Below are 16,434 nucleotides of genomic sequence, written 5' to 3' on the forward strand. Positions count from 1 at the left end.
GGGCGCCGTTTTGCGGCTTTCAGTGTCATCTCTCAGAATTTGGGCCCTGACGTTGTTAGGGCTTTTTGGTGTGTTGTTTTTTAGAAGCATCTTCCCGTGGTACACGTGTCGCCCTATGGCTGGGCCACGTGTCACCATGGGATTGGCCTGAGACCTTAAAAACTCTGGATTGCGTGGCATCTTCCCGTGGTGACACGTGTCACCCCATAATTGGGCCACGTGTCACTGTGGGATTGGTCCACGTATACGGGGTATTTTAACCCTCAACAACTTGCACGTACCCAGATCGAGTTTGTTTCTTAGAGAATTCGCCTACTAACCTGTGTACAAGTATAAATAACATACCATTGTTGCAAAATTCAAACATAATTTATATCATTAAATAAAGAAATAACTCATATATTGATTGTAAAAAATTTGTATCTCCATCAAAGGCAATAAAATACTGTTGAATTAACCATGGCATCAAAGTCATCAGCACAATCTCCTACTCACCAACGTCAAGGGTTTCCTCCATCCCAGCATCCGCGTGTTGCTACTACAAGGAGAAGTTCAGGCGCTCTAAGATGTTTCAGGTTTGATACAATGAAGTACACTAAGCAATCAATTAATTAAAGGACAAAGTGTCAATTAATCAATTCTTGGTAGTATGCTATTATTGCTGCAATACATTTTTTTTTTTTTTTTTTTTTTTTTTTTTTTTTTTTTTTTTTTTGCAGAAAATACACTAAGCACGTAATCAATTAATTAAAGGACAAAGTGTCAATTAATCGAAGAGTATATATAGGTTAAAAGTGTTCATATTATTATGCTATAATTGCACAATATACGAAGTTTTAAATTAATCTGTGAGAATTGTTACGTTCATGTTTAATTGTTTATAATAATTAAGGTGGGAAATCGGGAGTCATTTAACTCAAGTTTAATGGGGTTGTTTATAAATTTTATTTAAATATTTTCAGTAAGGGGTTGTTTGCTTAAATGTAAGAGAATAGAATTAAAATAAAATAATTTATGTTAAATTTATTTAACTACAATAATATGAAAAGGAAACTAATTAAATTAAACTTAAACTTGGGGTATAATTCTCTTTTATGCTAATTTAAATTACATTATTTATATATTCAGGTGGCTTATAGTGACCATTATTGTTGCCCATTTGCCCCTTTGCGAGGGACTATCTATCAAACACGACGATGTAAAGTCAATAATTTTGTTCTGTATATATGTAGTTGTTGCAATTTTAATAGTTATTTTTCTTCGATGGTTAATGTATTACAAGGGAGTTTATCTCCCACGTAAATTATTTGATAGGACATTTCCATCACATATATATCTAACGGATGATAGGCAAGAGGTATTTGAAAACACCGATTGCCCAATATGCATTTCCGATTTTGAAGATGGAGAGTTACTACGAATTCTCCCAACATGCAAGCACGCCTTCCACTCTCATTGCATTGAACAGTGGTTGTCGACCGGTGTCTGGAAATGCCCGATTTGTTATCATGTTTATTCCAGGGATAGTTCATAGTTGAGATGATTATCATCATTTGAAACTGTAATATGATTGTGATATTAAATATGATTAAAGTTTAGACTTTTTGTTTAATTATTCTCTTAATTTTGTTCTAGTCTCTTTTCTATATGGATGTATACACAAAAACTTACTTACTTAGATAAGACGATCTTATGGAAATACAATCGATTAGTTTAAAAAAAAAAAAAAAAAAAAAAAAATACACAATTAGTATATCTAAACACAAGAAAAAGTTAGTTTATGAAAATTAGTACATAATCTCTTAAAGTGAAATAGTTGCCAAAAAAAAAAAAAAAAAAAAAAAACAATCTTAATAAAAATTTGGTAGATACGTAGTTAAGATGTTTAGGCCCTGTTCTATTCAGCTTAAAAAAATAATTTCAGTTCAGTAAAATTAATTTTAGTTCAGTAAAAATAATTTCTGTTTAGTAAAAATAAGTTCAGTTCAGTAAAATTCAGTTTTCTTAAAGAAGAATTATAATAGAAAATCAATAAAAATAATTAAAGTTCAGCAAAAATAATTTCAGTCCAGTAAAATTAATTTAAGTTTAGTAAAAATAATTGAAGTTCAGCAAAAATAATTTCATTTCAATAAAAATAATTTCAGTTCAGCAAAATTAAGGTGAAGAGAACAGAGCCTTATAATCGGTATTACACAATAATATAAGACAATCTTACACACGTTAATTAAAACAAAAAAAAAAAAAGGTTTCCCAAAAGGAAACACTTGAAATTTTATCATACTTTATATTTAGGTATTACTAGTATATTTTAAGGCAAATTAACTCTATTTTTAGTGTTTTATTCTTCACTTTTTTTATTTTCAACAATTCATACTTTAAGTCTTAAAAATATAATGTAACTAGATTAATCACTATTTCTATTTTATAATCGATCTAGTGAACGTAGCAATAACTAATTATATAGGCCATTCCTGATGCCACCACTGTAAACACGAGTCACTCCCTCGTAAAATAATATACTTAGGCCCTGTTTGATTCACCTTAATTTTGCTGAACTGAAATTATTTTTACTGAACTGAACTTAATTTTACTGAACTGAAATTATTTTTACTAAACTTAAATTATTTTTACTGAACTGAACTTAATTTTACTGAACTGAAATTATTTTTACTGAACTGAAATTATTTTTACTGATTTTCTATTATAATTCTTCTTTAATAAAACTGAATTTTACTAAACTGAACTTATTTTTACTGAACTGAAATTAATTTTACTGAACTGAACTTATTTTTACTGAACTGAAATTATTTTTACTTAATATTATTTTTTTAAGGTGAATGAAATAGGGCCTTACATAAATAGAAATGATAGCACCATAATCTATATATACTACTATTTTAAAATCGGAAATGTAAAGGACACATGTCTTGTTCTTGCTTTTTTTTTTTTTTTGTTATATTTTTGGTTTCAATTGAAGTGTAAACATAATAAAATAACAACTTCTGATCTAGTCCAAACGCTTTCAATCCCCTCAAAAATAAAATGATCAGTTTTCATTTGTATCTCTTGGTCCTAATTTTTGTAAATTTCATTATATAATTTCTTTTCATTTTTTCGGTTTTTATTTTAATTTTTACTAGATAATTAGTCTCGTGCAATGCATGACATTAAAAATATCTTTGAAATATAGTATATATATTTATGTATTCTTGTTACTTAATTACCTCATATAAGAAACATAGAATATATATTTAATGAAGCATAAGATAAAGATGCATTAGAAGATAATAATTGGTGATAGAAGGAAAATAAATAAATTAAAAAGTATAGATAAATTGTAAAATTAAATTTGAAATTTGAAACCAAAGAAAAATATAAGGTGGGTGTTAAACACTGCCAACAATTTTTATCAACAACGCCAACATTTAAGGTGATTGGACACCAATACCCTTACTATACCCCCACCTTAATTTCTTCCTCTTTCTCTATTTTTTCCTCTCTCATCACCCACAACTAACCACCACTTCTCTCACCGTTCCTTTTCTCTCATCACCCATTTCCCAACCACCTATCACTACAACAGTGATTGTACGCTAGAGTTAAAGGGCATCGGCGACCGCACATTTGAGGTGGAAGGGCAGCAGCGGTGGCAGACGATGTGACGGACTGGTATTGCGGCGGTCGGCAAAACCAGTTCGTCTTCCCTTTTTCTTTTTTTATCACCTCCTACTTTCACTATCCGCGCTAAAAATCGGTTGACGTCGTCGGTAACCGGTGCTCAAAACCGTTGGTTACCATGGCCAAGCAGTTTTGGGCTCCGATTGTTGGTCATGGTCGACCGATTTTGGACGTCGATCGGCATTGGTTTTCACTGCTTGATTTTTATTTTTTTTATTTATTAGCATTAAAATTATTTGTTTGTAAAAAAAATACTTTGTATTATAATTACTCCAGCACTTGTTATTGCATCATTGCATGGCTGGTGGCGGCTTGGGTGCTGGTGGTGGCTTGGGCGTTGGTGGTTGCTTTTGGGGTAATTGACGATTCAGTTTGAAGCTTGATGGACTTATAAATGAGTAAGGGTAATTTTGTCCCTTCATTACTTTTGTCGGCGGTTTGATAAAAAATGTTGGCGGTATATAGCAATTCACAAATATAATGACAACATAATTTATTTAGGCGGAAATTTTTTCTTGTAAAGCTGCATATGATGTCAACGGTTGCTACTTCAGTTATATTTATAGATAGATTATATGGTTTAATTTTTTTCTACTTCAATTCCTTTTTGTTTATGATTTCTTTTGGCGTGTTTATAATACTATTTTTGCAAAATTTGAATTAGATCTTCAAAACAATATAATTTTCTGTTTGATTTTGTTATAAACTTCACCTTTTGTTTCTTGTTAATATAGATAAATTTGAATTAGATCTTCAAAACAATCTATAATATTCTATTTGATAGTTGTCACAAGTCTATTCTATTTTCCAAGTTCAAAACACATTTTAATCACGCACCCTTAATTTTAACAAACACTTGATATAATTTCTTGAAAAGTTAAAGAAATTTATTAATGGTTATTGATAAAAGAACTAATACTACTTACATCATTATTGTGGAATAGTACCACCATAGAACATGATGCGTCCAAATCTATTAGTCCATCCATAGTCAATGGCACGATAATGTGAATCGTCTGTATAAGTTTCAATCTCATGAGGGTCATTATCTTCCTTCAAATTTTCATCCAACACTACAATTGAACGACAATAAGCAGCATATTCAAGGTCTGCGATACCAAGGTAGCCATTTCCCATAGGTGGTAAAGGTTGATCCACAGGGCCATAAGCTTCTCCACCAAATGAGACGTTAGTTGCTAACATTGACAATCCAGTGAATATCTCTTTAGGCCAAAATCCTTGTACAGTATTTTCATCCCCCAATGTAAGCCACCAATTTCCATCTTTCGGATCCTTTGTAATTACACATTAGACATACCAAGTATAAATTATATAATCCCTTAAGTAACAACTTAATCAAAGTATAAAGATTACATTCAAATTATGTAATTTTCTAGAAAATAAAGACAATTTGCATTGACTAACACTACTCCATATATTCATTCTTTTTTGTTCTATTCGTTTTTAATTTTAGTTGGTTATTTTGTTCTTTCACTTTGACTTATTTTATGGATCTTGCTAACAAACACCCCAGGGCGTTTGATAAGCCTTTAAAACACTTGGGAGTACATGTCAAAATCATGTGTCAATCGGTGTAATAAACGTTCATTTTAATTTAATATTTTTACTTATAATTAGCTTATCCAACGCACCTTTTGCTTAAGGCTGACCTTGACCACTTTTACCATCTTATCCCTTTAAATTTCCAATAATTAAACATTTTAACATACGTACCATATTTTTATCTTAAACAAACACAATTTTTTTACTCTCTTTGTCTTGCATACTTTCTATCTTACAACCCACTGACATTTTTCAACAAGAATTTTTTAAGTTGCATGTTTACACTAATTTGAATGGGAGAGTATTTAGAAAGCAACAACAAAGAGAATATGTTATGGATTCTTAATGCATATTTACCTTAAATATACTGAACTTTAGAATGTATATTGGTCCTCCTCTTTTTGATATTGGTTCAAGCACGTCGTCAATAGGTACGTCTTTATTAACATTAACAAATCCGGGACATAACATATTGAAACAGTGTACTTGAGAATAACCAGCCTGTAAAATATAACAAAAGAAATTATATATATTAAATCATGCTATTTTGAGTACAAATGTATAGTGCATCATCAGGCTATATTCAATAACACTAGTTGGAATTTTTTGCATGCATATGGAATTTATAATATGCACGCATATATGCGTGTTAGTGATTCTAGAGGTATAGTTCGGTAGTTATAAACATGTTTACTTGTGTTTAAGATATGATTCTCTTATTATAATGTTATACCACTTAGAGCTATAGAATTTAAAAAATAAAAACCAATCATGGGTTTTAACCAAAAGCTTTAGCTTCGAACATAGTATCAAGAACCAACATGACAAGAAGGTCACGAGTATAAATCTCATCCACTGTTCTTTTCATCATGTGGTATACTTAGTACTATACTGTGTATGAAGAAGTCGATAATGCATCCATATTTCAAGCCCAAATGACTCTTATGTGAAGGGGTGTGATAGAATATAAAAGGCAACTCTAGTCTTTTACTATTAGTTTTAATTATTGGTTAAGTTAGTCTTTTAGTAGTAAGTATTATTTGTACAAAAGTAAACTCCCTTCGTCATTTTTAATTCTTTACACTTTGAATTTTTCGGTTTGTAATGTTCATCTTTGACTAGGTATATATTCAATTAAATTCAAGTTATGAGACATTCATTGATAGAAAATACATTTCAAGCCGAATCTAACAACGATCTCATATGATATAGTTTTGATATTTATAATTGTGGTTTTTTACACTCAAAGTATAAAAGTTGACCATAAAATTCAAAGCATAAAGAATTAAAATAGAAGGAGGGAATAATAATTAGATAGAAAAAGATAATCATCATATGCTTACATTAAGATATTGGAAAAGTCGAGTGCGGCCGTCGTTGTTTACTGTCGGATTAATCTATATTCATATGAAAAAATGTATGTTTATCAAGTAGAAGATAACAAAATAAAAACAATTACTCCGTATTTAAGAAATTAAACTGCACAAACACTTCGTGGAAAAGACGATATAAGTACAAATAAATGTATTTTTTCCTTTTTCCCTAAAAAAAAAAGTACAAAGGAATGTCAATTACAAGCATCTAACTTCTATTTTGTCTTATCCTCACGTCCTGATTATTGCCTACTTATCAGTTAATTTTTATAATTTTATTTTCAATTGCAAATTAATATCATTAGATGTATAATTACATACATTAAACTTTCATTGATTCACTTTATAAATATTTAATTTTAAATAAGATTTTTTAAACATCATAGGGTTTCATGCTTGCAATGACGACTAACAAATATTATTTTAGAATTGATAATAATTGAGACGGTCTTACACAAAAATTTCTCGTTTAATTTAGTAGTAAAGATGCGCTCATATATTATCTTGATTATTTTATCATAACATATATTATTAGCCAAGCGAACACAAAAAAAGTTAGTAGAATAATAAACGGTTTCAAATTTCTATTGATACATAGAGAAAAAAAAAAATTCGTAAATGCAGAAGTTAATTAGGATGTGTGCATATGTAAATTTATCGTCAAATTTTAATTATCCATCCCGTGTATTTCTTTACAAGACACATCTTTGTCCATAATTTTTTTTAATTGTGTATTGAATAAAATTATAAAAGCCAATATTTAAAAATTGACATAATAAATGAATCAAATAAAATGAATATATAATAACATGTTTTTTGTTATATTGAAATATAAAAATACAATTAAAATTGAAAACTATAACATCCGAAAACAAATGAGACTCATAATAATAACATACGAAAAATTAATTTTTTTTTTTTTTTTTTTTTTGAAATTACGAAAAAATAAAAAATAAGGCAAGTGAAGTCCACTAAGCATATATTCCCTCAAATATAAAGTACTCCCTCCTTTCTTTAATTAGTTACATGTTTGTATTTTATTTTGGGGAAACCAAAATCAAATGCTTTTTTTTTTTTTTTTTTTTTTTTTTTTTATGAGTTGTCATCATTTTTTCTTCTATTTATTTGTACTGGTGACATCATTTTTCGACACTGTCTCTCTTCATCTCTTGCAACTACCTTTTCTTTTTCTCTATCTCTCTAACCCTATATACATATTTGTAATTTCCTATCATGGGTTTAATTGAATTTCTAAGATTCTTAATTTCCGTGAAAAAAAGAGAAACAAGCTTAGAAATAAGGGATGGTGGGAATACTACGTATATATGATTAAAAAGTATAAAAATACTGGTTGATGACTTACTGTCCATCCAACTTGTATGGTTTCTTCTCCATTATTAAGCGTCACTGCAGCCGAAGAATATTGAGAAGCGTTTACGTTAAAGTTATGAACGCTAAGTATAGCTTTTGCTCCATAATAATACTTTGCATTAGGAATGGGAGTTTGAACAACTGCAAACTGAGTAAAAACAAAAATAAATAAAATAAGCTAGCATTCATCAAGGACAACATATTAACTTTTTAAGGCAGTCTTTCCTTAACTCTATGTTAGACAAGTTAAAGTTACTTTAAAAATATTTAAAGTTATCCATACTACTATTTAAAATTTTTACATAAAGTTTACCTTTAAAAAATACTCATAATGATGTATTAGATTAAACATTGCATCTCGTCAAAAAAAAAAAAAAAAAAATTAAACATTACATATTAGATTTTATAAAATGTATTCATCATTAGAAGATACACATTAAATTACAATCAAATCATGGGGAATCAAAAGGTACCCATAATTATTGGTTTAACAGCCCGTCTTGTGTGCGGCCGGCCACACCGTGTGACCACTTAAAGTAACCCTTATAACATTGATCAGGTAACCCTGTAATACCAATCAAGTAATCCCTATAACACTGACCGAGTAACTCTATAACACTGATCGAGTAATTTTATAACAATGATGAAGTAACTCGTTTAACATTGATCAAGTAACCCCCATTACACTAGTAAAGTAACCCCTATAATGACTGGCCACACCGTGTGGCCAGCCACATATAAGACTTTGTGTTGGTTTAAATTACCAAAAAATATTTGTTTACCCTCTAATTGATCGTCTTTCAAATTTCAATGAAATTAACCAAATTCTACCTTATACGTACAAGACTCATTCTACCATGTTGCGAGTAACTATTTTATTGTTAATGGTGATTTTTTTTTTTTTTTTTTTTTGGTATTTAAAATAAAAAAGAAAAAAAACACTTACATAATTTTCCAAACTATTACTTTTGGTTCGTGAAGTATAATCATCTGTAAATCGTTTCATTTTGATAAAATCGTCCTTGCTCACTCTTTTAATAGGAATTGTTCCTGTTGGGCAACCTTCACCTCTTGACTTCATATTGGTAAGTACCTCTCTTTCTTGAGAAATTTTTGACTCTTCTTCAAATGCGAGAGTAGATGGCTTCATCTAAAATTAAAACAAGCATTTATTAGATAAGTGTAAGGAAATACTTGTATGTTAATTCGATATATATATTGCCAATTCGAATGAATTCACTTGAACCTCGGGATGGAACGAGTGGTTTGCCAATAGCGGATGATCAAAAGCAGGTTGCTTATAAAAATCTACACAGTCATATATGTCTCCATACTCATTCTGCAATTAAAAGAAAATAGTTAGTTTAATATATAAATAATAGAGTTGTCAAAAACCAATCTAAATTTGTGAACTTAACTGTTTCAAACTTTTCAAAAAATCGATCGAACTGCTAATAATTTATTTTTTGAAAACGAAAACTCAAACTGGAATTTTTTAATAACCTAATAATTTGTTTTTTGAAAAACTAAATTTCGACCCAATATTTTTAAAACTCAAACTGAATAGAACTGAATTTTTGAAAATAATTAATGACACGTACCCATTATCAAGTCGAACCATCACAATCCGAAACAGAGAACAACCCGAAGTGATTAAGTCCAAACGCGATAGTAACCCGACCCATTTTAAACCGAAATTGTTTAAATTCGATAAAAACCCATTGCAACCTGGACTGTACCTCGTTGTGATTAGACTATTTACATCCAGTAACCTGTTATGACCGAACTATTTTAAACTCGTACCCATTACAATTTAACCATTTATAACACGTAATGTGTTATGATCGAATCGTTTATATATCACCAACCAGTTAACCACTTAACCCGTTATGTCTGAGCCATTTACAACCAATAACCCGTTATGACTGAAACATTTACAACTTGTAACCTATTTTGACCGAACCGTTTACAACCCGTAACTTGTTTCCCCTATTTTCTCTATCTCCTTCTACATCCCCCATTTTTTCTATCTCAGTTAACCCACTATTCAATCAACACAACTTGTTTTATGACTCTTATTATTAACTGTGAGTTTATAACCAAGCCCTGCTGACTTACTACCCAATTAAGCTGACGTGTTTATAATTAGATCAATTACAACCCGACTCATTCTAATTTCTTACTTGATCACCCAACTTATCTAAGTCGTGACTCGATTTTGAACACATCCATTCCTACTTGCAACACGATTAATTATATCTATTTATGACACGACTCTTAATTTTTATCTTACTTGTTTAAAACTCGTCTCGATTTTGATCTGACCCGTTTCAACTCACTACTCGATAAAAGTAACCTTTTTAAGACTTAAATCAATTATTTCTTGACCCATTCCTTCTCATTATCTACTTAACCATACTCAATAATTATCTAATTTTAACTCGATATGATTTGAACCGAAACTTGTTTTATACTGGTTAACTCATATTCAAATCGACCTAGTTCAATTGAAATCGGCTACGACCTGAACTGATAATATCCTGACCCGATTTCACTCGATCTGTTTTGAACCATAAGGTCCATAACCCGTTTTCAAACTGACTCGCTTACTTCAACCTAAATCGATTATAACCCGAGTTGATTTTATCAAATTTGTTTTTAACCGAAACCCGATTTTCAAACTGACCCAGGGGCTCAACCCAAATAGATTACGACTCGATTTGATTACAACCCAACCTGAATAAGACCCAATTTATTTTGTCTCAAAACTCGCTTTAAACTTGCAAAATTCGTTTTCAAACCAACCGAGTTCCTTTCAAACCAATTATGACCCAAAGTGATTACAACTCGACTCGATAAAGGACCTTATATGTTTTTGACCCGAAACTCGCAATTGTCATTTTCAAACCGACTATGTTCAACTCGCACTGATAAACATCCGACCCAAATAAAAACCGAAAAAAAACCAACCCGAACCGACTCGACAACTTTTAAAATTGACCCAAATCAACCCGCTAATTATTTCAACCCGTTATAACTGAAAATCGATAAACCAAACTAGAAACCGTATCGTTTACCTGATTGACACCCCTAATAAATAGGAATGTAATTTGAAAACTTTTAATCACAAACCTCTTCATCTTCATTTTTTACAATTTACAATTTTTTTAAGATTTAAATTTTTGGTGTAGCTTTGATTCAGGGTCTAGATTAACAAAACTTGCTTCTAGTCTTTTAGTTGTTTTAAATTGGATAATAGGCCAAATGTAATTAACTTAATTAGATTGAAAACATCGGATGTGAGGCTTATACTACCTCCGATCCAAATTACTCGCAACTTTGGAATATTTTATATCTCACAAATAATACCCCAAAATTGCGAGTAATTTGGACCTGAGGTAGTATATGGAAATTTAAATGGGATTTTTCATATAACAGTGGATAGAAAATAATTGCTAACAAAATCACCCAATAATAAAAAATTGTGCAGTAAGCCAGTAACCAACAGTCAGTCAAAACAATTTTTAATAAATGTAAAATCATTTAAAAATCATCAAATTGAGGATATGATTCGTAATATATCATATATCCTACAAGAACAAATTAAAATTAAACAACATACCTTGATTGTTTTAACACTTGATTTCTGAAGGAGCTCAAATTGTTTCTCATAATCAAGCTCTTCTCTAGTCAAATGATGACCTTTTGCTCCATGGTCAATTAGAAGTAACAACAAAGCTACCAAGCATGCTAGACTTTTCACATCCATTGCTCTGCAAATTAAGTTTTCATAAAATCAATCAATAAACTAAAAAACTATTTTACGTAAAATTATTATTGTTATATTATACATCCAAACCTTTAATTTAACTTCAATCGAATGCAACTCTTAAGAATATGACATTATGCGAGCCATGTCTGTCACGAAATTTATACTCATAAGAGAAGGCTAAATAATTGAAATAATTATTTAATTTTTTGACACCTGGCCTATCATTAAATTTTCAAGAGATATTCTATCCAAACAAATCATTACAGATATGGAAAACATTGATTAATATAAAATATATAGCATTAAATACAATTATTGTTAAAGAAAAATCAATACATTAAATACTACTCCCTCCGTTCCTAAATTACATTCCTCTGTCTCTCTATATGTGAGGAATAAATGCTAGAAAGAAGAATGTAATTTAGGGACGGAGGGAGTACATTTTGTGGCAAAAGCTAATGAGCGCCCCCGTGGCGTTAGATAAGAGAATTAAAGTGAAAATATTAGAGTAAAATTAACATTAATTACACCGAACAACGCGTGATTTTGTCATTAATTCCTAACTTAATACCATTTCAACCAATATAATTTTTATTGAACTTAAATTATTTTTATTGAACTGAAATTATTTTTACTGATTTTCTATTATAATTCTTCTTTAACAAAACTGAATTTTACTGAACAAAACTTATTTTTACTGAACTGAAATTATTTTTACTGAACTAAAATTAATTTTACTGAACTGAACTCATTTTTACTGAACTGAAATTATTTTTACTTAATATTATTTTTTTAAGGCGAAGAGAACAGGGCCTAAGTAGTACTAAATAGAGCTGTCAATTCAGATAAATGGTTCGGGTAAGTGTGGGTCAGATCAACTCGGGTCGTTTAATAATTGGATATGGGTCGATTTTTCGAGTTGGGTCAACTTTTGACAGCTCTAGTACTAAAGGATGGTTATTGCAAGCCTGTGCGATGCACGGTTTGTTTGAATTTTTTAAAATAATATATATATATATATATATATATATATATATATATATATATATATATATATATATATATATATATATATATATATATATATAAATAATTACTGATATCAAAAGATAATATTTTATATTTAATTAATATATATATTAGATTGTTATTACCATATTTAAATATGGAGTACTATCCTTCCGGCACATTTTGTGCTCACTCATGCGCACTTTGGGAAAACTTCCCAAGAGGTCACCCATCCCAAGACTACTCTCAAGCCATGCACGCTTAACTGGAAAGTATCTTAACATGTGAGCTCCTTAAAATAAAGACGTGTCTTGTTGATACGAACAGTATATATCAAATCCTTTTAAAGCAATCACATGAGAGGTATTACACTAGTAGTCCCAATGACCGGTAACTTACTGAAAGGGTTCTTTATAAAAAAAAAATAAAAATAAAAAAAAATTAAAGGTCATGTGTTAGTAAGTGATTGCTCCAATTTTTTTTTTTAAAACCAATTCCAGCCACCCCTATCCCCACTATGAAACCCTAGCACACCCACTTACCCCATCAGAAATCGAGGAACCTCCCTCTAAACCCTCCAAAACGATCAGTCGGCCCTTGCCACCCCTGAGACAATCGTAATCCCTCCCATCCCCTCCCCTCAAAAATTAAAACTGTAGGGATATATATGTACTATGCAGCGGAAAAACATGAATCATATTCATACAGTACCTAATCCCAAGATCTAATACATAACACATAAAGAACATATAATCGTACCTTTGAAGCGTGATTCCACGTGCGATCGAGCAAGAACAATGGGAGATAAAGAACCCCAAGCGTGATTCCTCTACTTGATCCATGGGCACAGATTAAACCTCCACTAATGCTAGTTAGTCGTGATTGAACGCTTCAATCAACCTTCAACGAAGAAGAGAGACAAACTAACCAAGAACCACCACGATAACCACCACGAACCCCCACATATGGGCGCCGGTCGTACGGACATGAGGGGAGAGGGAGAGTCGTGAGTGAGGTGAGAGAAAAAGGGAGTTTAGGGCTTTTGAAAACCGGTTGCCTTGTGTCACAATTTTACTGTAAGTTAATTATGACTTTTTGTCAACCCTAGACATGGATCTTATTTATAGATCACATCTCTAAATAAGAGTCCATGTCAAGCCCAAAGTCCTATCCCTAATCAAACTACTCTAGCCCAAACCCTTTCATGGTATGTCATAATCTCATGAGGCCCTTTAATGGGCCTCTTACTTGTTTAACCCAATACCCTTGTTGTGTGACCTCATAGGATCCATTCTATTGGGCTTTGGACTATTTAACTAGCCCAAAGATCATTTGTCATATCTAGAAACTCACAATGACGACCCAAAAGAATGAACTTATTATTTCCATAAAAGTGATCCCTGATATATCTAGTAATTGCACTTATCGAAGACAGAACTCCTTCAATCTCCCACTTGTCTGAGACAAGTGCACAATATTCAAATTCCTTAAGTCAATGTGTGTCGATTTGATAATATGATTGCATCTCATGTCGTGATCATATTAGTCTACAAATCTTTTCTTGAAATATTGAGTTAGATTCACAAAACAAATGATTACTATGTAATGCATTTGAGCACGGCCATTCATTTTCTGAATTCTCCCTCTTCAAGGGGCCAAGACACATTCCTAATTAAATAGGTAGACTCTATCTAATCTTGTGGCAACCAAAGCTCCCACTCAACTTATGAAGCAACCGGGAAACACCCTTTATGATCCCCAGTTACGGCTAGACGTTTGAGTGTACCATAGTTAAATCAATCATTGAATGGAATCAATGTTCCACTCATGTCAACGAAATCCACTAATATATCCGAAAGTTCTATACTTGAACTTCAAAGTAGGTCTATAGTTCGATCATGCATCATTCATGCATACCCATGTGATTGACCGAGCTTCAATACGCTTCTATAGCCCATGAAACTGCGCTATCCAATTAATCTTACATGCTAGTCCAATGTATGAAATCATTTATGTCCACTTTTTTTTTTTGACATCGGAAAAAGCATAATATTAATCATAAAACAAATTACACACTAATACATTAGGGGTAGGACCATACAATCTCTTTCTATTAGGAAACCAAATATTTTTGGAGGAGCACGACGCTCTTCTCTTAGAGCCACTCATCCTGCAAAACAAGGAGTTAGTAATATCAGAGGGAGATTTACTTTTTAGACAAGTAGTTTTCTTTCTGAATATGGAACGGCGAGAGGAGCCAAATATCTTCGACATTTGAGAGGGGCGCGTATTGGTGTTCGCAGTAGACTTCAATTGGGAAAGGACTGGTTCATCTGGAAGAGGCATCAACATACTTTCACATGACGACGGATGAGTGACCATATCTATGGTCGGATCTTCATGCTTCGAGATTGGAGTTGTTTCACACCTATCATGCCCTTCAAAAGGGGGGTGACTAATCTCCATTGGTGTAGAAACTTCTTGAGTTTCAACACAATCCATTTTTTATGGAGGATCAAGTACTCGAATGCTAATATAATTCTTTCTTGAAGAGCAATACTAGAGTAGTGTTCATCCCTTGGAAACTACCCCATACATTTTTGGGGTGAGATGTAGATAGGAATCAATATGTTTTCGGTTTGAAAACCGATAACCTGACCCTGTAAGATTTGATTTTATTTCTTCTGAAGTTGAATTCAGAACAAAATTGATATCAATAACGTTGGGCCTTTCATCTTGATCGGAGGGGTTGACCTTACCCTCTGACTCTACAGATTTTCCAACAACATTCTTTTCCACTTTGGTGTCATCTTGTACACCAACACATCTACGAACACAACCATTTTCATAACCATCCTCTTCCTTCCTTTTCCCCTTCTTTCCTAACTTTCTTTTTTCTTCTTCCTCCTCATATTGAACATAGTCTCTAAACCTCTCATCCTCTATAGTAACCACAAGTGCATCATCAACAAAATTCCAAGACCAACCCAATCTAGAGGTCACCTCCTTGAATTTTTGTTGAAACTCTTTGTTGTGGGGTTCAATCTTAATTGCTAGTGAAAGATCCATGAAAGCTAAGTCGGGTTTGTTTAGCTCTAAAGCTGCTACCGCTCTTCTACAGTAAGCTTTCACATTTGAGGTATCATAACACAAAACAGCCGAACACAATAGACCCACCTTGTCAAAGTTTCTCTCTTTGACATAACATGCACCTAAGTTCAAATTAAGAGATACAGCAAGGCTCGAAAAAACTGATTCGTCTTCATCATTACAAACCAAAACAAAAGACAAGATCTTGAGTGCAAAAGTGTATTTTGCAATGGCTAAAACCATACTACTCTGCTTGTACAACTGGTTACCCTCATCTTTTAAACTCCTAAAAAGTTTCAGAATACCAACTAGATTCTCCAATTCTCCAACTATTTTCTCTAACTTATGAGAAGAGAAATCCTCTTCTTCAACATGAGCAAAACACATGTCCCCCCTAAGTTCATCAAAACCATTCATAATACTTAATACTAGCAGAACTACAAAAGACAAACACTGATAACTAGAAACCAAAAGTCATAAAGAGCAAATTAGTTGCATCCATAAATTGAAGTACTGAACAAAATAAGGGGACAAAGCCCACCAACCTTCTTGAAAGGACGAAAAAGCAAAACTAAC

The 16,434-nt window shown here is 31.7% G+C and overlaps 1 protein-coding gene across 1 annotated transcript; it reads right to left on the reverse strand.

Moving 5' to 3' along the window:
- Window positions 1-4,611: 4,611 nt before the first annotated feature.
- LOC145567964 (protein neprosin-like) lies at window positions 4,612-15,270 on the reverse strand. Its single transcript, XM_081627400.1, has 7 exons — window positions 14,870-15,270; window positions 11,611-11,761; window positions 9,229-9,327; window positions 8,935-9,138; window positions 7,981-8,136; window positions 5,602-5,745; window positions 4,612-4,974 (listed from the first exon to the last, which is right to left on the reverse strand). The coding sequence occupies exons 1-7, from the start codon at window positions 15,268-15,270 to the stop codon at window positions 4,612-4,614; spliced, it is 1,518 nt and encodes a 505-aa protein (XP_081483526.1).
- Window positions 15,271-16,434: the final 1,164 nt, after the last annotated feature.

The sequence above is a fragment of the Chenopodium album genome, chromosome 2 (genome assembly GCF_948465745.1).
Source record: "Chenopodium album chromosome 2, dcCheAlbu1.1, whole genome shotgun sequence".
NCBI classification, from domain to species: domain Eukaryota; kingdom Viridiplantae; phylum Streptophyta; class Magnoliopsida; order Caryophyllales; family Amaranthaceae; genus Chenopodium; species Chenopodium album.